General features: G+C 39.6%; 1 protein-coding gene across 1 annotated transcript; it reads left to right on the top strand.

Moving 5' to 3' along the window:
• Positions 1 to 1,161: 1,161 nt before the first annotated feature.
• Positions 1,162 to 21,656, top strand: LOC137284383 (glutamate receptor U1-like). The gene is made up of 11 exons (XM_067816167.1): positions 1,162 to 1,246; positions 1,547 to 1,648; positions 6,403 to 6,599; positions 7,161 to 7,301; positions 11,170 to 11,334; positions 11,645 to 11,745; positions 12,669 to 12,759; positions 14,507 to 14,825; positions 16,834 to 17,051; positions 17,765 to 18,030; positions 20,590 to 21,656. Exons 1-11 carry the CDS (start codon positions 1,165 to 1,167, stop codon positions 20,831 to 20,833), a joined length of 1,926 nt encoding a protein of 641 aa, XP_067672268.1. The 5' UTR covers positions 1,162 to 1,164; the 3' UTR covers positions 20,834 to 21,656.
• Positions 21,657 to 22,232: the final 576 nt, after the last annotated feature.

Genomic DNA, 22,232 nt, shown 5'->3' with positions numbered 1-22,232 from the left:
TACAGACACACTGCAACCTACAGAGAGCTGTAAAACGTCCGTGGCAACCCAAAGGGTTTCGTTATTGCGACAAAGTCATAAGGCCGGGAGCGCCCTTTGTGTATCGAATTCTAACTATCTTGCGTCCTCCTAGAAACCAAGTATTATTATACAGGGGCTTCAGGGCAATGTAAAGTTCCGCACATAGCCGCATCAACCCCTGCTAACTATCTTGACGTTGTGTTCGCCAATGTCCCACAACAAATCAAAATTGTAAAAAGCCCACAGAAGCCCCCGACGGCAGGCATTGCTCAGAGCCAGACGTCATCCCTGCTACTGTTGGACTGTAGCACCACCCGGGATGTGACACACCTGGTAAATGAGTCATGACTATCGATTTGGCATCTTTTATATTGACAATATTTCACCACAAACATTCTAATACCATCAGTCATGTCACTGGTATCGTAGCAAATAATACACGATCCATAACATCAGCCGCCATGATTTCACGACCATTCAGTGTCGCGTTGCAATTCAATTGCAGCAGAGCAGTAGTCAATAAGCGATTGTTGGTAACATCGGTCAGTAAATACAGTGCACATAGCATGGGTGGTCACAGAGAATTTGTTCACCGACCGCGGTTCGGTAACTACAGACACAGGGATGCCTTTGTGTGGAGGGGGAACGAAACGGCAAGAGAGTACGTATATAATGCAGTATGATATGTAGTCATTTATGAAAGAAGTGCCCAATACTACTGAGAACCACATTAACAGTTGGAAGGGACACACACTTCACCACCACAGTGAGGAGAGCAATCTGTATGACCTGTCACCAATCTGGATGCTGCCTAGTAAACCCGGTAACACTTTAATTGTTGATCGAACGCAGTAGAGCAAACAGATCAATGTAGTACCTAATCCGGAGTTAATGCATTACAAACGACTGAACCTGGAGCATTTGGTATCTGTAGGTAGTATGTTATCTGGGGTATTCCATTCGTGAGTTAGGCCATGAGCACAAGAGCAATTTATGTGTAATGAGATGTCGATGCATGACTTGCCTATGATCCAGGGAGCTATCTCAAAAGCTACTAAAAGTTCACATATGTAGTAACCCGTGAGACTGATTTGAAGTCAGGAAGCATTATCTACACTCAGATGATATAAATCTATTTCAGAGATGCTACTGATATTGTTCCTTTCGACGTGTCCGTTCGGCCAGACTGCCTCATCACCGGCTGCACATTTCAGAGGGATGCAAGGTATGGCGATACAGGTATCCCGTATACCTGTGACTCCTTTCACAAAGCAACCGTAACCAAGGTTAACAATAACTCCCATTCTTTACATTGCACTAAGGTTACCTTAGTTAAGGTTGCTTTGTGAAAGGAGCCCCACGTCTGTATGTCACGTAGTGATCAGGCTTCGGGTGTGAACGGGGTGTGTGTATAAAGAACTGTTGTGTCGGTGCTGTGTTCTCTAGTGGACTTGTGAATACATGAATCTGTATATTCACAGAGTCTCCTGGATCTTTCACTTCCATTATTTGTTTGTTTCGTCAGACATAGCACCAACCTGTGATGAGCACGTGGCATCCACACTGTTACCCATCCTTACGACAGAGAAGATCAAAAGTATTATAGTTGTTTACGAAAACGAAAACGGTGAGTTATAATGTGTGTTAACTTCATATCTTAATGTTTGAGTGAGTGAGTCAGTGGGTTACGATTTAAGGTCGCATCGACAATATCACAGCCATGTCGTGACTAAAACTAGTTCTACATTCATAATACATTCATATAACATGTAAAGTCCTGTCGACGAAGGACAGTAAAACCACTAGCCTATCAAAGATTGAGTTAAAACTAGCTAGCAGATATCTTTAAAAGGAGAAAAACATTTGGGACAATACAATGTAGAAATGGACTATAGATTGCCAACAGCCGAGGATAGAACACCATACTAGGTACCATGGGAACTTACAGTGCCTTTGTTACCTGCATGTTTGAAGAGTCTGAAATATTTCCCCGAAGCCTGGCAAATTCTTTTAGCTCATAACTAGTAAAGCACTATGACTAGTACACTAAAAGACGGTATTTTATAAACCGTCTTTTTGAAGTGCCAGTGGTGTATCATGGTAGTATAACATTATATGTTAGTGTAAATTTTAGTCCGTTGAAAGAAACTCTCTTTAAACACCTTGTCTCTCTTTTGGGGCTTGCTCCCCAAAAAACTCGTCTTTGAACATTTAACACTTTTGTGCCCGATTGCAATAGCTTACTTAAAGCCTTCAGTCTTCATCACGGATCATTACAGTAGAGTGTAAATGTAGGCTGAAAACTTCAGTTTGATTAAACACTATTCCATGTTGTTTGTGAGATAAAAGACACAACCCCGGTGGTTGTGTTTTACTTGTGTTTAACATCACGTGTGCATTAGGATATATTACCGTGAAGATTTTCCTCAGCTTGGGACTACCCATTGTTACTAAAAGTATGCTTCTTACTAAAAGTAATTCTTTTTAATTAACCTGGTAGACATTAACTTGCAAATGTTAATGATGGCCTCAATTACAATTATGGCTGTTGATGTTGTTTCGCCAGCTCTTTCGGAAAGAGTATTTTTACTCTTTGTTTGCAAAACATTTGGTTCAGTTGTCCAAGAGCTTGAAGCCGACCAGGCTTCATGGACCATCATACAACACAAATAATTTATAGAGACAAATGACTTCATTGACAAAATCATGCTGTGCTAACCTTTCACGATGCAGAAACTTGCAAGTCTAGTTTCGGGTAGAACTCTTGGTCAATTTGACTCCAATCTGAAACTCCCCTGATATTACATTACGTCAGTTAGCAAAAAGGTCGAAGAATAATATTGTTAAATCACTCACTTGTGCGACGAATAACTTGCCAAATGTTTACGCACTGTTCATATTGTTCATAGCTATTTTGATACAAAACCTCATTGGATAAGATAAACATTGAAAAGATATATTGACGTTGACTAGAAGGAACCAGTGCTAATCGGAATGAAAGGCTGCTTTGGGGAATACTTTGGCACGTATAATTAATTAGTTCAGTCATAATGCTTACAAACGTGGAAAGATAACATAATTTCGGTGTAAATGTTAAATGTGCAAAAAGACATAGGCGCAGGGTGAGCTTTACTCATGAACATGCCCAGAGCCTGTTTATGATTGGTAAAGGATGATATTGTTTGTGGGGGTGAAGGTTGTAGGAATATATGATATGTGATGGTAGCCAAATTACAGAATTCATGACTACAAGAAAACAAAAAGTAACATTTCAAAAATTGTATGGAATCGAATCTATGACACCACATCTGTTTTTTGTGACATCACTTCCGGTTGGATATTATCTTCCGGTTCCAACGATCGTCACACACTATGTTTACGACTCATGTCGCTTCCTGTTAACCGTAGATCTCATCCAGGCATTCTGGTATAACCACCGACATGTCGGTCTGTCCTAAACTCATTCTGTCAACAGAATAAGACGGATTAAACGGACGGGAGCCTATAACCTGCACTAATAATGCCCCTCTACACATGTACAACCTCCAGCAGATAGGTTAGTGAACGCATGATGGGGGCTCCATGGAATACTAGTGACAACTTTTCCCGACTGCTACTGTCACGTATATCTGAAGGGCTTAGATATATTTAGTCCACATTGGGTCAAAGAAATTGGGAAACAATAGCCTGCATTATCGCAGTGATAGTTACCCATATGTAGATTTTGGAGCTTCACATGGAATGCGTCTATCGGGGTTGTCTGAGCAGATCGTGCTGTAATCGAGATGGCGCTACCATGAGAAGTAAGTTTAAAAGTCCGGGAAACAAACAATTCTGATGGAGGTGTCCCATGTCACGCGATCATCTTGAAGACTTCGGAATGTTGATACCGCTGTGTTTCCCCACTCCTGGTGTATCTGAGGCGATTTCGGTCTGCTGCTGATCGACTCCGCGAAACGTGTACTCCCCATCAACAAACGTGACTCCGTGCTTGTCTGCGTTGTAGACATCCCATTACAGTTGTGGTCTCCGCCGCAGCTAGTACCGACGTATCCGGCCAACGTGGTAGACACTATCACTGTGCATGAATAGTCCAACCATGAACGATCCGTGTAATTATACATGGTCGACGATTTCCCTGACAACTCCGTCTTCCGACCTGTCTTTGTTCAGGGACATTGTCTCTCTTCCGTTGTGGCAGAGGCGATAATCGAGATAAACTAACGCGGATCTCTTCTGGATAGTGTTGGATCTTTGTCCCATTATATGCTCTCAATGCCGAGATAAAGGCAAGGCATGCGAAGGGCTGATAGCCCACAGGAAAATGCATAATTTGAGGTGCGATGCAATATGATCCACCTGCAAGTAGTGTTCACATCCCATATTGATGATGCTCATAGAGTTTGTAACACCATCCCTTGGGCCTTCTCTTTCTCCAGTTAATCAGGTATGGGTTTTGTCAATTGGTATTTGGAACCGACATTGAATGAAAAACTGACATAAAACAAATATTATATATTTCAATATTCATAATTAACACCGCCATAAACGAAGCATTCCGCGTTTCTGTTATGGTGTTTAAGATACTGCACAGCGGACATAATATTCCCCCTTTGCAATGTCTTGTATGAAAGTATTTGCTGAGACTAGTCATCCATACTAATTTTGCGGTAAGAGAAAAGCAAAAAGATGAACATCTGTTCCAAACAGATTACATTCATTCACAGCACAAGGCAGCTTATATTATGACTTTTAAAACTTTTATAGTGAGTGAGTGTGTGAGTGAATTAATATTTAGCGTCACATCGGCAATATTGAAGCCATATCGTGACGAGAACAATTTGATTTATATCAATATTAAAGTTAATAAATTGAGAACGTAAAAACCTGTCATCGACAGTGAAATACTAGATTATCACAGATATAAACATAAAACTAGCATGTGAAACTAAAACAGTGTACAATATAAGATATGGGCTATAGATCAATAACAGCTGAAGGTAGAACATCATAATAGGGACCAGGGGGACTACCACCCATGTGCTTTGCCTTGGCAGCAAGATCGGCCATTGTGTTCCCATAAATGCCAACATGGCTGGCCAACAAAAAAAGACGATGTCGTATTGGCCAGTAGCAAGATCATTATACAATTCAATAATTTGTATTAAAAGTCGATGTTTGCAATATAGATTTTTAATAGCCTGAAGGTAAGAAACGGAGTCGGAAACAGTTATAGTGTGTTTGTATTTTGGGTGTCTTTCAATACATTTTAGGGCCGTTAAAATAGCGTTTGCTACTGCAGTGAAAATAGAGTTGTTATCTGGTATTCTTGAAGCAAGTGACCTGGATCCAATGACAGTGGCAGAAGCCACTGCACCACCGTCCTTGGACCCATCTGTAAGTAAGGCTTTTTAAGTATAATATCTATTTTTAAGTTGATTATATTCTTGTTTAGATTGTAAGTCGATAGTTTCTGTTTCCTTAAATGTAGTTAATGTTAGGTCAATCTGTGGCCTACCAACTGCCAAGGAGGAGAAGAAAGCAAACGGCAAGGAGATATATTTTCCAGCTCAATGCCGGCAGCGGGAATGAATGGTTTAATTCTAAAACGGAGAGGCGGAACAAGAGAAGACCGTTTGTTGTACAAATCCTCATACAGAGGATGAAAGACACAATTAAATACAGGATTAGACTGGTTAGAATATAATTTTATAATATATTGTAGTTTTATACGGTGTTGGTGTAGAGAAGGCTCACCGACCTCGACATACAAAATGTCGACAGGAAAAGTTCTGAAGGACCCAATACAAAGTCTTAGACCTTGGTGATGGACTGAATCTGCTTTTGCAGGCTTCACCATACACAATAGTACCGTAATCAATTTTCGAGGGAACCAGTGATCGATAGAGATTAGGAAGGTAGCTTGATCCCATCGAATTGGAAACAACTTTTAATAGATCCAGTGCCTTCAAGCATTCATTTTTTAGGAATTTAATGTGTGGAAGAAAAGTTAAATTGGAGTCGAAAAGTATACCCAAAAACTTGGCCTCCTTGACAGCTTTGATGGGAGTGCCATTTAAAAACAGTTCTGGGTCCTTATGTGTCAATTTTATGTTTTGAAATTGACATAGTTAGAGGAAGAAGAGTGCTTAGTTAAAATTTCACCTATCTTATTTGCAATATCTTCAGTATCTGTTAATATTTCATTTCCATTTATAAGATGGTGGATGCCAGGTTTAAAGCCTTTACCTTTGATTTTGTGTACCATAAACTTTTACAATGAACCCGAGATAAAGTGACACTGTAACATGTTTTGAATAGCACACAGACATTAGCAATAGCAGGTATAAATCGGTTTTGTGTTCCATTTGTGTGTTTCAGATCCATGCCTATACAAATTTATTGATGACTTAGATCGTGGAATAAAAGTGCGATTGATGAGCCAAAGTACATTTGGTGATCAGCTGAGATCTGTCATGGATAACATTGTCATTGATGAGAGACTCCATACGATGCACAGAACACTCAACTTCGTCTTGAGATGCACCACCAAATGTATTCAACATTGTCTTTTCACAGTACGTAGCTATATTGTTTAGCACGTTGCAGCACAGGGTGGTTCGATTGCCACATACATCAGTGTACCTTCCCGGTGTCCACAAGTGAATGATCAGTATCATTGATTGTGAATCTTTGTGTATGAACACAATGCCAGTATATGTGATCGCGTTGATTTACAACCTGTTTCTTACACTCACTATGATACTATTGGTGTGTAACGTATCCAACTTAATTAGTTATTAATGTATATGTTCTCTATACATATATTGCCACACAAGACCCGTGAAGGACCTGGGGTAGTACAGGCCTTCAGCAAACTATGCTTGCCATAAAAGGTGACAATTCTTGTTGTTAGAGGCGACTAATGGGATCGGGTGGTCAGGTTCGCTGACTTGGTTGACCGCATGCCATCGGTTTCCAGTTGCACAGATCGATGCTCATGTTGTTGATCACTGGATTGTCTGGTCCACCATATAGCTGGAATATTGTTGAGTGAGGCGTAAACCTAAACTTACTCACTCACTTTTGCCACACAAACTAATATTGTCCTATTGACTGAGTATATATATTCCCATCAGGGTATGGAGCTTGATATAAAGGTCGGTAGACGGTCGGTGTTGAGACATTTCTCCAAGTGGATTCTCATTCCAAAGGACGACAAAGGCATTGCAGTGACAGATCTGACTTTTGACAATGTTATCTTACTGAACCATAAGAAGGTAGGTAGACCTGTACTTGGCCATTTTAGACAGTCAGGTTCGAATCTGTTTCGAGTCATTAACAAAGTACCTTGAATTTGTTATGGATATGGATGAATTGACCTTCAGTATCCCATGCTAGCCGTTAGGGGCGACTAACGGGATCGGATGGTCAGGCCCGTTGACACGTGTCATCATATCTCAGTTATGTAGATCAATGCTCATTGCTGTTCATCACTGCATTGTCTGGTCCAGACTTTACAGACCTCCATCATATAGTTGGAATATTGTTGACAGCGATGTAAAACTAATCTTACAAGCTACGTGTTTGTCGGGTAATATATACAAGTGGGAGTGTTGCTGCCTATGGTGTATGTTCCGTAACACCTGCTATAAAGTCGCCAACACACGTCAACATTTACTAAATCCCGAAGTGTCTAATGAGAATATTATTATTAAAGATTTAAAATGTAAAATGAGCCTAGACTCCTTTTTAACCAACTGTTTCACACCATACGTGGTTGTATGTTCATGTAGAATGACGTGCTTGACAATAAACCCGATTTGTGCAGACGAACACGAACACTAAATGTGATTCATCTGGAATACTGAAATACAATAGCAAATCATGATTTGCTATTAAAACACAACAAAGCGCTCATTGTGCATGAATACAGTCAACGAGGGTCATTTAATGGAGGTTGCATCTATCTTATCTATCTATCTATCGTACATGGATACGTAGGTACGTATGTACATGTCTACGTACGTAGGTAGATAGATATGTACGTACGTACATACTTACATACATACATACATACATACATACATACATACATACATACATACATGCCTGCATAAATACATAGATACATACATAGATGCATAGATATATATAGATACATAGATACGTAAATACATGCATAGATATATAGACACATGCATAGATACATAGATACATACATAGATACATACAGAGATACAGAGATACGTACATAGATACATATATACATCGATACATACATAGATATATAGATACAGTTATTGTACATAGATGTCGAATCCCGAATCTGAATATTTTGTTCAGATTCGGAGTTATGAACAACAGTGTCAGTATACAATATCTCACCCCTTCTAAGGTACTAGGGGCGGCTAGTAAACCTGGGTATCGTAAAAACATGAACACCCAAACCTACATTTTTCCATATTTCAACCTCAGGTTAGACTTTTCTTCATATTCGGGTTTCGGCATTTGAATCCCGAATCTGAATATTGTTTTCAGATTCTTGACTCGACCAAATGGTTGGATTCGGAATTATAACCAAATTTTCCATTTTTGAACCTCATTCAAATCCAGAATCAGAATGTTTCTTCCAGATTTGGGATTCATTTTTGTCACTGAAAAATAGATCACCTGAATAGATCAGCTGAAGGTAGATCACCACGCTTGGGACCATGGGGGCTTAGAGTACTTTTGCTTCATGCATGGACCCTAGCTGGATTTAAACCATCCCTTTAGCTATCAGCAATTTCGATAAACTAGCCACAAATTTAAAGAACATATATACCACGATTAAAACTAGCAGTAGGTTTAAATTTACCTTGAATGCTTTGGGACTTACGTACCCTCTCAGGAGGACAATAATGTTACAATACTTCAACACGTTTTGATGGTACAGCCACTAACCATTTCAGTTATTCATCTAAACTACCCATGATGAAACATTTATCTTATTTTGTATCGAAATTATCTAGTACTTCTATGTCTTTTAAAGGTCACGGGCAATCAAAAACTGAAACATAACTGAAACACAATTATCACTTGTTCATGACATTGCCGATTGTGAACAAAAAAAACCAAATATCAAAATTAAAAGCGTGCAGTCGCGAATCAAATGTGCAATATTTTGTAATTGGTTTTATTTCCCTCGAAATGTGTACTCTAGCGTATCGAAGTCTTTTCACTGCCTTGTTCATTTGCCGATACACTGGTGGTTCATTGTGTGTGTATATAGCGACGATCTGTTTGATTGGCACTTTAGAAGTATAGTGAGTTATAAGATACTATGATTCTTTATGGGTGACAATTGTTTTATTGCATACGATGCGACGTTTCGATGTGGAATCTTGTACCGTTGTCAAGCAAGAGTTACGTTAGGATTTGTAAATACATGCTCTCTTCCTCTGCGTTCAAACCAGTTAACAAATACCAAGATGGTGAACTACTGCGTGGCTGGAAACTCGTTCGTCCAGCTAAAAAGCAGGACTTTGCACCGTTTTCCACTTGATCTGGTCATCCGAGAAAAATGGATGCAGTTCGTTTGCAAACAACAAACATCATAACATATCGTGTGTACAAGTGTCACACCTGCCTGTCTGTGTAACTGCATAATGTGACAGAAAGCAGTGTGTTTTGTTCATGGTGTATAGACTGGTGGGTGTTAAGTTCAAAATGCGTGGGGTCAGTGAGTGAAGTTCTGGACTGCATATTGTCATTAGCAAACACATAGGCGTCAATAAAACAGATATTGAGTTTTGTCTGTGATAGAGACTTCCTCGTTATTAAAGTGCAATTTCTAGTACTTGTTTGGTTGATTCCCATCCGGGTTTCGAATCCGCTCCCTCAGAGTCAGGCACCTAATCGCCAGCACACAAGGTCAACCGCTTAACCCCAAATATGGCACATTTGACCACTTTCTAAAATGGCATTGTGTAATGTACATTTCTAGATATTTAACACTGATTTAGAATTCTAGAAACACAACAAAGAGAAAAATGATAAGAATAATAAGTAGCAAAAGACAAAATCAGAATCTTATAAAGATTCTAACCAAAGTAAAATTTACATTTGAGAAATTTATATTGAATTGTGTCCAAATAAAACAGAAATAAGTGTGGAGCATGTTAACATATTGTTGAAGGACACTTCAATAGCACTCACAAACAGACCAAACCCTTTTCGTAAAATGAATCACGTTTAAGTCATTGCTACATGACATTGCAATTTCCATTATGCGTTTCTTGGGAGAGTATATATGTCATAACATGCACATGCTGTAATAAACGGTATATTGCTCAATCAGAAGATTTGAGATCCCGGGTTCGTGTCCATAAACAACAAATAAAGTGACCTGAAACCCGACGTATCCCACTGAGTGAGCTTCTGTATATCTGTGCCAGAGGAAATGATATTAAATTCATAACATTTCCTTCTTCATCAAGGAAACGAATATAACACTACTTCATATAAACGTTCAAACAAAAGTTAACCCCTGGATGCCGACGGCATGTTTTGTGCATTTTGTGACGTCGGAAAAAGACGACTCTGATTGCTGATTGGTATATATCTAACCTAATTTCCACTCAATGTGTAAAATGCACAAAACATGCCGTGACGTCAACTAAAATGTCGCATTATTTCATTACATACATACATACATACATACATACATACATACATACATACATACATACATACATACATACATACATACATACATACATACATACATACATACATACATACATACATACATACATACATACATACATACATACATACATACATACATACATACATACATATTTTGAATCCCGAATCTGAAAACATTATTCAGATTCGGGATTCGAATCCCCAATCTCGAAACCCGAATCCGTTTCTAACTTCATGTTGCCGGTTATGAAATCACATTCTGTTTGTTTTTCAGGTCAGACAGGTTGGGGTGTCGCTACTAAGGCTTCAAATGCTTTATGCTGACAAGTTTGCAGCAGTATGAAATTACACCTTTGACAGCAAACTGTTAACTTGATAAAAACATCAACTTGTATGTTACATCCGGTTTTCCCTCTGTTTCAATACAATGCACTTAAAACATGTCGGTGTGTTTAGGCTTCACCTCGAATAGAGATAGCTACTTTAATGTGGCAACATGGTGGCAGACAGTGGAACAGACTGCATACGTTATGTGGGCCTACTATCTCGGACGGCATCAAAGTGTTTCCTAATGCAAGATTTGGTTTGAACGGAAGACAACTTACGGTCCTGGCGTTGGAGGTAGAGTACTAGACACGTGAAAGCGTGTTGTAGGAAGTAAACGGACGTTAGGGAACGTTTAAGCTGCAGTTAGTAAACCACATGCTATAGCGATATCGAAATATAAAAAGCCCGAGTATTTCTTCTAGTCTTCAAAAGTCATGGTCTGGAGGTTTTAACTGTTTATAAATATCATGACACAAAAGTTAACTCATTGGATCTTATATTGACTAATTTAGAACGGTATTAAGATGTCTCGCCCATGGGGCGTTGCATCTGTCACCTCCATCCCAACATCACATCCACTATTTATGTTTCTTCCTATTTCCAGTGGAAACCCTTCAGCGTTAAGGAACGGGACAGGGATATCGTGTACTACAGTGGCATATCTGGGCTATACATTGACTACCTGTCAGTGCGCTTCAACTTCAGGTAACACTCGTGTGTGCTTCTTGCGTCTTGCGTATCTTCGAAAGACTTGCGTTGTACAGTATGCATTAACAAACACATCGACTAATGTGTTCATTCATACAAACATATCATACAGTATTCCCTGCAAAGATTTGGTGTGTGCGTATGTGTATGTGTGTGTGTGTTTGTTTATCATGTATGTATGTATGTATGTATGTATGTATGTATGTATGTATGTATGTATGTATGTATGTATGTATGTATGTATGTATGTATGTATGTATGTATGTATGTATGTATGTATGTATGTATGGAAACAACGCCTTTTAGGATTTTGAAACATACAGTTTGACAACGATAGTTTATCTTCATTCTGCCACTAACAAGACAAAGCACAAGCCAATTCCTTGGCAACGCTGGCACCGATGAATGAATTATACATTTATAAATTCATAGATTATCGAAAGCCATGTTCCACGATGGTCGATTATGATCCACACAAACACGGGAAACCCGTGTGTTTCCAACATGGAAAAATGAAATCACCTCGGGCAAATACCATGCACGTTTACTCTCAAATGGTACTACGTGGAATGAAGAGTGTGGCTTCCAAAGTTTACCAGGCCACTTCTGTTTCGATATGCCCTACAGAAGATACTGGCAGGCTATACCAATATGTAATGATCATGAAGTATCGACAGATATATAAAAAAATATTATTAATTCAATAAATATCATAATTGTCCACTTGGTACAAGAAAGGGTTAGTTTCAAATATATGATTGCCTCTTTCGTTGTGATGTGGTCTTCATCAACATAGATACCGCAAGCAGCAGATCAATAGTCAAGTTTGTCAAGAATATGATATATTTGAACATATTCGAGTTTTCTATGATTATCTGTACAAGGTTTGCAGTCAATCAATATGTCGTCTTCATTACCAGCTACAAGTACATTGAACCAGCAGATGGCCTGTGGGGAACGATGGAGGAGAACGGTAGTTGGACAGGCATTGTGGGTATGCTTCAGAGGCAGGTGCGTACAGATATAAAAGTATAGAGCAATGCAGACAATCTCATACAAACTTCACAATTGAAATTTATTTGAGAAGACATGGTTGTGTGCACTTGTGAGGTGTACCTTATACACCAACACAATATAAAGATAATATTTATTATGATAAGTGACTTTAGAACACACATAGACGCTCGCGCGCGCTCACACACATACGGACACCCATGAAGAAAGTTTCAACAGAGAAAGTTGATGCGACCCCAGTTAGCCAATTTTTGCCACATCCCTTTGCAAGAGCCAAACTCGCTCATCTGAATATAATATATACGGTAAGCTGGCGTAAAAAGCGCAAGGTTACCACTGTATTGGCTGCTTTACGGGCGAACGAATTCAAAGACATTTATTTCTAATCAACATTGGCATTCACGATGTCTCAATATTTGATTTCAATATCTCTAAGAAAATAGACATCGTTTGTTTGCGCAATACAGTAAGATGGCGACTATTAGGCGAAGAAAATCTTGAAATGGACCAATGGGAACGCAGTGAGATATACAAGAACATTCATCTCAGAACGAGCAACAATTTCAACGTGATTTTGAACGTTGATATATAAGATATGTATGTTTACTATTGTTACTTTTGACAATTGTATCTGGGCGAGAAACCTTTAAGTTTGTCTGCGATGGGAAGACCCGGTTTGAGATCTATCGATCAGCAGAGAGGTGGTACCCCTTAAAATCGCCTTTGAAGGCAGCCTGCATAGAAACTGGATAAAAAAACAAAAACAAAAAAAAAACAACACACATCACGACATTTCACATTTTGTTAACAAGTGTAAAATCACTTATAGAGTCAGAACGAATAAATGTCCTCTCCATGTACTAGAGACGAAACAACCGACTAACCACCGTCAGAGGTATCTTGAGAACATCTTAACGCTTCGGAAATACAGTGAACATTTCCAAGCTATACTTTCGTGATTGGTGAATTCTTAATAAACAAATATGATCTTAGTATTTTATATTCCCACGTCGAAATTGATAAACCTTTGAAACCACCCAATTGGAAAGTGTCTTGGTTTTGGCGAATAGCCTAATTCGAGTGGTTCCAACTGTCCCCAAAGAATATTAAATATGCCATCGTTTCATGACCCCATGTGTAACCGTACAAAAACTGGCCGAACAGACACGTCACCACATACCAATTGCGTAGGTCGATGCGCATGTTGTTGCGCACTGGGTTGTTTGGGTCAGACTCGATTATTTAAAGACCGATGCCATATAGCTGGAATATTGCTGAGTGCGGTGTGAAACTAACAAACAAACGAACTAAATGGATCGGATGGTTGTGCTTATTTATTCATCTTTAGCAAATACAAACAGCAACTGTTAGGAGGCACAACAGGACCACGGACAGCAATGTTCCAAAGATTGGCGGTAGAAAGTACTATCTATGCAGGGCTCGGGATACTTATTTGACTTTCCCACAGGATCATGGCGAAAGTTCAAATATACCTTCATTAAAATGTGCATTCACTATAGAATAAGCGGCGTGCTCTGTTTCTGTCCTTCATTGATCGACATCGGCCTACACTGACCATAATGTAAACATCAATAATGCGTATCTTGAAACAACAACTTAACAACATATATGCAGCCTTTCCAAACCAGTGGAAATCATTAACTTACACAGAGCTACATATCGCTGTGTTAGTCGGTACATTTAGTACGTTTTACACACTTTACACACATCCTGTTTGTTTCAGGAGGCCGACTTATGTTCTGTCCCGTATGCCATGAGCATTGAACGAGCGAAAGTGATGGAGTTCACGTATCCCATACTCACAGAATATTCCACGGTCATTTACAAAAAGATGGAGGATGAAAACAAGGCGTGGAAAGTATTGATTTCTTGCTTCAAATGGGACGTATACGTCGTTGGCGGTATTGTCCTTCTCATCGTTGGCTTGATGTACGGCTGCCTAATTAAGACAACTCCTAATCCATATAAAGAAGTGCAAATAATGAGAGAGGCCGTATACTACAATGGTACAATCATGGCTATTATGCCTCCACTAAGTGAAGGTAAGAATTACAGGTAAATGTTTGCTCTACGTCAACACCCGGATATCAGTAATAGGAACATTCAGTTGAGAATATATGTAGGCACTCGCGACACAAGGCATACTACTGTGTACATTGCTTGGTTGGAAGGACCATGCCGCCTGTAGCGGGTATGGATCCTGTATTAAAGCACACTAACGACATATTAACTGAACACTTCCTGTGTTCACCATTGATTTCGGTCTGCTCTGTACACAAGCAGGTTTCATTAAAGGTCACATGCAACACAAAATACAACTTTGCAGATTCTGATTCCTTTCGGTATGCACTTACCGAAACAAATCATAAAAAATGCCAATTCAACCTATAAAGTTGAAAGAAAAAACGCAATGAAAAAAACCCCGCGAAATCAGAGTTCAAACGATTCAGTAAATTTCCCCCAGCGCTGGGCGAAAAAGTGGGTTCAACAACTGTGTTGCGCTGCGCCCATAACGCATGCGCAGTGAATAGGTTCGCGGAGCTTGAAATAGAATGCATGCCCGGAGTATGAGGTCGTGAGGAGTAGTGTTGTTGGTTGTGTACACAAACAAGTAAATAATCTACTCGTTACATAAGAAAGCTTACAGAGAAAGTTCAATGTCTGTTTTATTGACACCTATATGTCTGCCTGTCTGTCTGCTAAAGACAATATGCAATACGCAGCTTCAATCATTCACGACGTGCAATTTGAACTTAACACCTATCAAGACGTACGCCATAAACAAAATAAATTGATTTACGACTCGTGCACCCAAGTCCTGTCTCTGCCACATTATGTAATTAGGCAGGCGTGATACTTTTACTCATGACATGTTTTTGTGTCTGTGGGTTGCAAACAAACTACATCCATTTTTCTCGGATGACTGGATCTGACGGAAACTGGTGCAAACTCTTGTCAGTTTCAAGTCCTGCTTTGTACTTGGACGAATGACTGATTCCAGCTACGTAGTAGTTTACCATCTCTACTGAGATGATTTTTGATTGGATCGAACGCAAATTCAGAGAACATGTATTTACAGAACCAAACATCTCCACATACATTCTTTATGGATTATGTGTAAATGATTTTGTTTGACAGCAGTATATGAATCCATACTGAAACGACGCATCAAGTACAATAAAAGAAGGTGTTATCCATAAAGAATCTTACTTTCTTGTGACTCGCCATACTTCTAAAATGCCCATCAAACAGATCATCTTTCTGTACACACAATGAGCCTTCAGCGTATCAGCAAATGAACCAGCCAATCGGAAGTTGTCGTTACACTAGAGTGCACCCGCTGGGTTCGGTCTCCCGAGGGCTTCATTTCGAGGAAAGTAAGCCCAAGTACAAACTTTTGCACTTTTGAATCGCGATTGTACGCTTATAATTTTGTTTATTCGTTTTTTTACAAGCAGCAATGCATGTTATATGTCATGAATAAGTGATAATTGTGTATTAAGTATGTTTGATTTTTGGGATGCATGTGACCTTTAAAAACTTCTCTTTAATCTACTTAGTATGTCGTTAAAACGGTATAATTAAAAAAATGATCCCATAACATGTAAAACATTCCACATACATGTCAAGCGATACTTGAGCTGGAGAAACATGTTATTGGATTATGTCCAAGTGAATATTTATGCACGTACTATGTAAATTCGGATAGTTGAGAAGTCAACAATTCCGCTAAATTACAAGGAGAATTTCATTTCGCTTTACTTGAATGGCATCAGAATACAGCTGAACAGTAGTACCATTTCCTCGCGGTTTGTTAAATAGAAAGATACAAACGAATAAAATTTGTAAAGCGTATTCAAGTCAATGGTAATATATTTGAAACGAATGTATCATTTACTAGTTAGATGACTCAACACTTGTCACACCACTTGTCCTTGTTTATCTTGTACTTTTGGCTACTGACACCGCACAAACATCTTCTTCATGTTTAATATACTTAGTGTTCAAGTTGACAGTGAATACAATACATTTAACTGCAACTGCACTCAGCATCAGTGGACATCCCTGTGTTTGATTCCGGGCGGATCCTGTTCAGTTGTTGGTGGCTGTTCTGCCTCATCATGGTGGCTGTCTACAGAGGTAACCTGATGGCCTTCCTAGCAGTCAGTAGAACAGTCGTCCCATTCAGTACCCTGGAGGAGCTTGCAAACCAGGATGTCTATGACGTCGGGGCACCTGTGGGAAGCTATCTTAGTTCAGTCATAGAGGTAACTTGAAGACTTCAAAACGAGTCCTTTACATGTTGCGTCATGCATGCAAAATGATGTAATGAACGAAGGAAAACATTAATTTCGTTTGTCCCTGTTATGCATTCCAAACGTAACTATACCCACGGAAACGAATAAGGGAAAACATAGTACAAGTGTTCCTATATTTGTTTCCGGACTTTCACCCCCAGGGCAATATAAGCATGTTAAGACACGCGGAAAAGGGACTCTTGCACTTTTGTGTGTCCTTTTATTCTTATGATATAATTTGTAAACCACAGGTTAATACTAGCCAAAGTAAAACGTGTATGTGGCGAATTAATTTAAGTACACATGTGTTGTAATGATTTTATATGTAATATATCCGTGAAATGGATTATGGATCTGGGCCTCCTTTCAGACAGCACTAAGGTGCTGGTCACTGAAGTAACCTTCGTCTATTGTTAAAGAATGAGAGTTAAGGTTAACTCTTGTAAAGGTTGCTTCGTGAAAGGAACTCCTGGTGATCTTAACATTTTTTTAAAAACGCTATTATGTGTTTTTGTAGGATGTCAAGGTATTCAATGCATAGTCAAAACATTTCACTTTGATAGCTTCAGTTAATTCTCCTCACGAAACAGTAATGTGCCCTTTGCCTGATCATCTATTGATGTAATATCATCCATTTTTCATTCCAGTTTAACAGAAATTCATTTGACACAATCATATTTTAGTCATCCAAACAGGTCGAGCTGAAAAAACTATGGGAGAAAATACAAAAAACACAAGCTGCTAGTCCCAAGTCTGGGCCTGAGGATTATCAGTACCAGGTACAGCGCTTGCATCAGGGAAACTTTGCATACATGCAGGCAAATACTGTTGCTGTTGTCATTATGAATGGCACCTGTAATCTTGCTAAGATGAAAGAAGGCTTCCTCCCAACCTCATCCAGCATGACGTTTCCGTTGCATTCTCCTCTAGCGAGACTCTTCTACCCAGAGTAAGTTATTCTAGTTCACTTTCCCCCATAAATATACGACATTATGCCATTCAGAAATATTTGATAGTGGTAACTGAAGTGAAATTCAGCGACGTTGCAACATTGGTAAAGCAGCAACGTCTTAGTGAGACAATTTCACTTGGTGTCGGTGCAACATTATGACGCATGAAAACTCTAGACGTCCAGATCATGTTTCATTTAGATAGTTAAGCTTGAAGACGTGAAGTTGTGTACATTAAAATAAGCGTGTAAACTAATAACTGTAATTGTACTGAGTACAAATGAAAAGGCACCACTGAAAAAAAGTCAATATTTAAGTTCAAATGAAGTTCAATATAATTTTATACAACAAAAACACTACAGCGACGTCACCCGACATGCCAGGTGCAAGAAATGCGAGAATTGCATGTTAACTGTAACGCTAGGCAATTTTTCGCAAAACGTAACATTTTTCACCACGGGAAAATGCATTTCACTGTGAATTTGTACACATATTGCCTTTAAAAGCGTGTGAATCCGAATAAAATTTCACTTCTTCACTGACATCTGTGAAACGCCGACACCATGCCGCGACTTGCGGCCCCTGAACGAGAACGTGCCATAGGCATGCTTCAAAATGGCGCCAACAAAAGCGAAATTGCCAGACACACACACAACGATCGCAAGACTCCATTAAAGGTTTCTGCAAACGGGGAGCACTCGAGACCGCTCTCGACCGGGTCAACAATGACAACGGCACGTCAGGACTGTCAGATTGTACGGGATCATGTCCGAGACCGAACACTACACATGTCATAGGGCACACACTGCAAGGGTGTCCATGCAGTATCTTGCACAGCAGAACATCCCCGTGCTTTAGTGGCCACCTCTGTCACCCGACCTATTCCCTATCGAGCACTTATGGGATGAAATTGGACGACGTCTTTGACGTCGACGCCAGATGGACAACATCCGAGAACTTGAGGTTGCCTTTGTTCAGGGGTGGAATGCTATCCCTCAGAACACTATCCACTGACTGATGAACACCGCATGTGTCAATGCAAATCGCAGTCACACCCGTTATTGACTTTCCTGTTTGACCCCTACACCAGTTAAGCCTCTCTCGTGCATTAACATTATTGTGAATGAAATTTATTGATGTTTACATGTCTTCTTAAATCATTCATTATCTGAAATGCATCATAAGTATATACTTCACATATCAATCAGTGGAGCTATTCCAGATTTCGTGAGTGGTGCGTTTTCATATGGACTGAGTATATATGAACGTCCTATGCTTTGTCCACAAAGCATGGTTCGTACATTGCAAAACACTGACCGGTATTCTAACACAATCATTGCTACGAACATAGCAATACCTTTTGAAATGGAAAAAGAAGAACGCTCCATATATTTGCAGAAAAAGACTTAGACGAAAGAAACTACGGTGAGACCGCAGCATGTTTAGATCTATTCAGAATGGTGAAAATGTTATGCCCCTGACTGTCTCTTACATCGGGTTTCCTCTAACTGAGACCAACAATTCAACCCTGCGGTGTCCATCCTGCATAACTATTGATGTAAAGTCGAACATGCCTTTTGCATGAAGATAATGTTACTTTAGTAAGGCCTTGGTAAAGTTTTGGTAGACCAGAAGACTATATTTGTATTTTGTGTGTGTTTATTTCGAGCGAACATTTACCATGATTTAGTGGCTGAATGAAAGGCTCCCACCCTCGCGAACACCTGTCCTCGTCAATATCTTATGGTGATTCATAAACACATATTTACATATGTCACAGTCGGTATATTCTAAAACAAAAGACTCTGAATATATATATTAGCAAACATTTTTTGTGATTATGGACTGGATTTAACATCTTCCATTTGTTGAATCAGCAGTGGAGCACAGCGACTCTATACATATATCTGTACATTTAAAATATTTATATTTTTTAATGAAAACAAATGCAGGCTAAATTTGATATGCTGGTAAACCATTAAAACCTCGTTTATGAGACAATAAAAAGTCTCATTGTGCTCGTGCATCTGTCGTGTAAGTATTACATTTTACACTAGAGAAAAGTAGTACTACCATTCATACAATTCAACATGAATTTCATTTCTCATTTCGAAAATCCAAATACATATGTTATGCATATCGATACCAAACACCCGATAGTTCTTTTGTCAGATACTGAGAAAAGACAGATGTGAACATTATCCAGCTAACAGATTTCTGACGCCATCGGATGGGTTATCACTCATTTCAGTGCCACAAGCATTCTCACTTCCCGATGACCATGTAATGGCCCATAATGCCTTAGTTTGTGCCTCAGTAATAGTTATACTTGGCTATGATTGTACTAAAAGTCACGGGGACTATGGGTCTGTATATTGGTGTCTGGGGTACTCTGATATTTCATGGAGACAATGTCCGTCATCACCACGTCATTGGTGACAGTGATTTTCATCAGTGATATGGCAGGATGAAGTGATCGGTTTATCTGCATTTTATGAATATCCTCCTGCAGCATGTACCTTTTGTGTATAATCACGAAAGTACTCTTCTACTTTCAGGATTATATCTGCAATGGACAGGGGACTGGGTCCTAAATGGTATGGGTCATGGCTTCCAAGCCAGGAGTTCTGTTCCGACCAGTCTGTTGATGTTGGCGTGTCTGCCCTACATATACAGGATTACATTGGTGCCATTGCAGCCAGTGCCGTCGGCATATGTCTTGCTGTCCTTGCGTTGCTGGTAGAGAATCTTGTTTCTCATCTTCGGAGAAATGTTACAGAACGTAGTTCAAATTATGCATAGCGCACGGAAGGTGGACGCGATCTGTTCCTAAGCTCTTCACAATGACGAACCTTATAAAAACAGAATATCATAGCAACACATCTCAAGCTGAACGGATATAGCTGACATCTGGAACAACGTTGACGTTGAGAACTCTGGCTCTGGGACTACTTAAAACGTACTAGTGGCCCCATGACCTCAACCCAGGAAGGGCCGACCTAAACCACTACGAATTGGTGCGGCCGAACACTGAAGCCGGTTTGCATACCCGAGACTGTCATTTTTTGTATCCATAAAACGTTTTCCTCCATACCCGAGACTGAACAACCATCATTTATGCAACTCAATCGTTACAACACAATCGACAACCGACGACTTAATGAAACGCCGGTTTTCCTGCTATGAACTACACAGCGGGTGTGTTTCACCTGTAACACCACTGAATAATGATTTGAATACAGTGGAAGCTGTCAAAACAGCATCTGTCCAATCCGGCAAGTGGTCATCACCAGCATAAATTCTCAGTCCCATCAATGGCGTGTACCTTTATTATCAGCTCTACAATCCAGCACTTTGTCTAATCCGGATTATTTCTTAAGTCCCAGTGAGTGCCGGTTTAGACAGCTTCCACTGTATGTAAGTGTTTAGTGATGCATGGCGTTCGTCAACATGTGTGTTCATTACTGTGCACTAAAGACTACTGCAAATGAATTTGATGACCACTTCTCGATCATTCTGGTTCACGATACTTTGAAATATACATCCCGACTGAAACGTATTCCTGCACGGACTGGTGCAGTGGTCCCCCAGCATTAGTTGTCGTCTAAATAAACTTATGGGTCTCTCTTGGGTTGTCGCCATTATATTATTGAGCCCTGTGAGAAATCTGCGGAAAAGCTTTTGCTATGAAAGTATGGTACCGCTGAAGCATGGATGTTTGATGATTTTCCCTCTGAACATCACTGTGCTCAGGGTGACCTACGCCTTCTGAAGATGTAACTTTTAGACGCTAGCGGTCACCACTATTTGCATAACTGATTGTCTAGACGCACCGTTCATACTGAAGTGATAAGCTACCAAATGCCATGAAAGACACACTTGCATACTTATGAGGGCGAATCAAGATGAATTGGAACTAAGAATTACAACGCTTTAAACAGAATGGGCCACGTGTGCCACTGATGTAAGGAGAATGGGGAAACATAATTCATTATTACGCTGTCACATAACGCTGTAATAATATATTGCCACAAAAACTAATGGAAGCTTTAACTCTGGTGGCCAATAAATGACCGTCGTTTACAGTAGTGATATGCTTACAATGAATATGACTAATCAATATGAATACAAATTTGGACGCGTAATTGGCGGTAGTAACCATCATAAGTTACTCGCTTTTGTGAAGGCAAGTACGAAATGA

The sequence above is a fragment of the Haliotis asinina genome, chromosome 5 (genome assembly GCF_037392515.1).
Source record: "Haliotis asinina isolate JCU_RB_2024 chromosome 5, JCU_Hal_asi_v2, whole genome shotgun sequence".
NCBI lineage: Eukaryota > Metazoa > Mollusca > Gastropoda > Lepetellida > Haliotidae > Haliotis > Haliotis asinina.
This window is presented reverse-complemented; position numbering and strand designations above follow the sequence as displayed.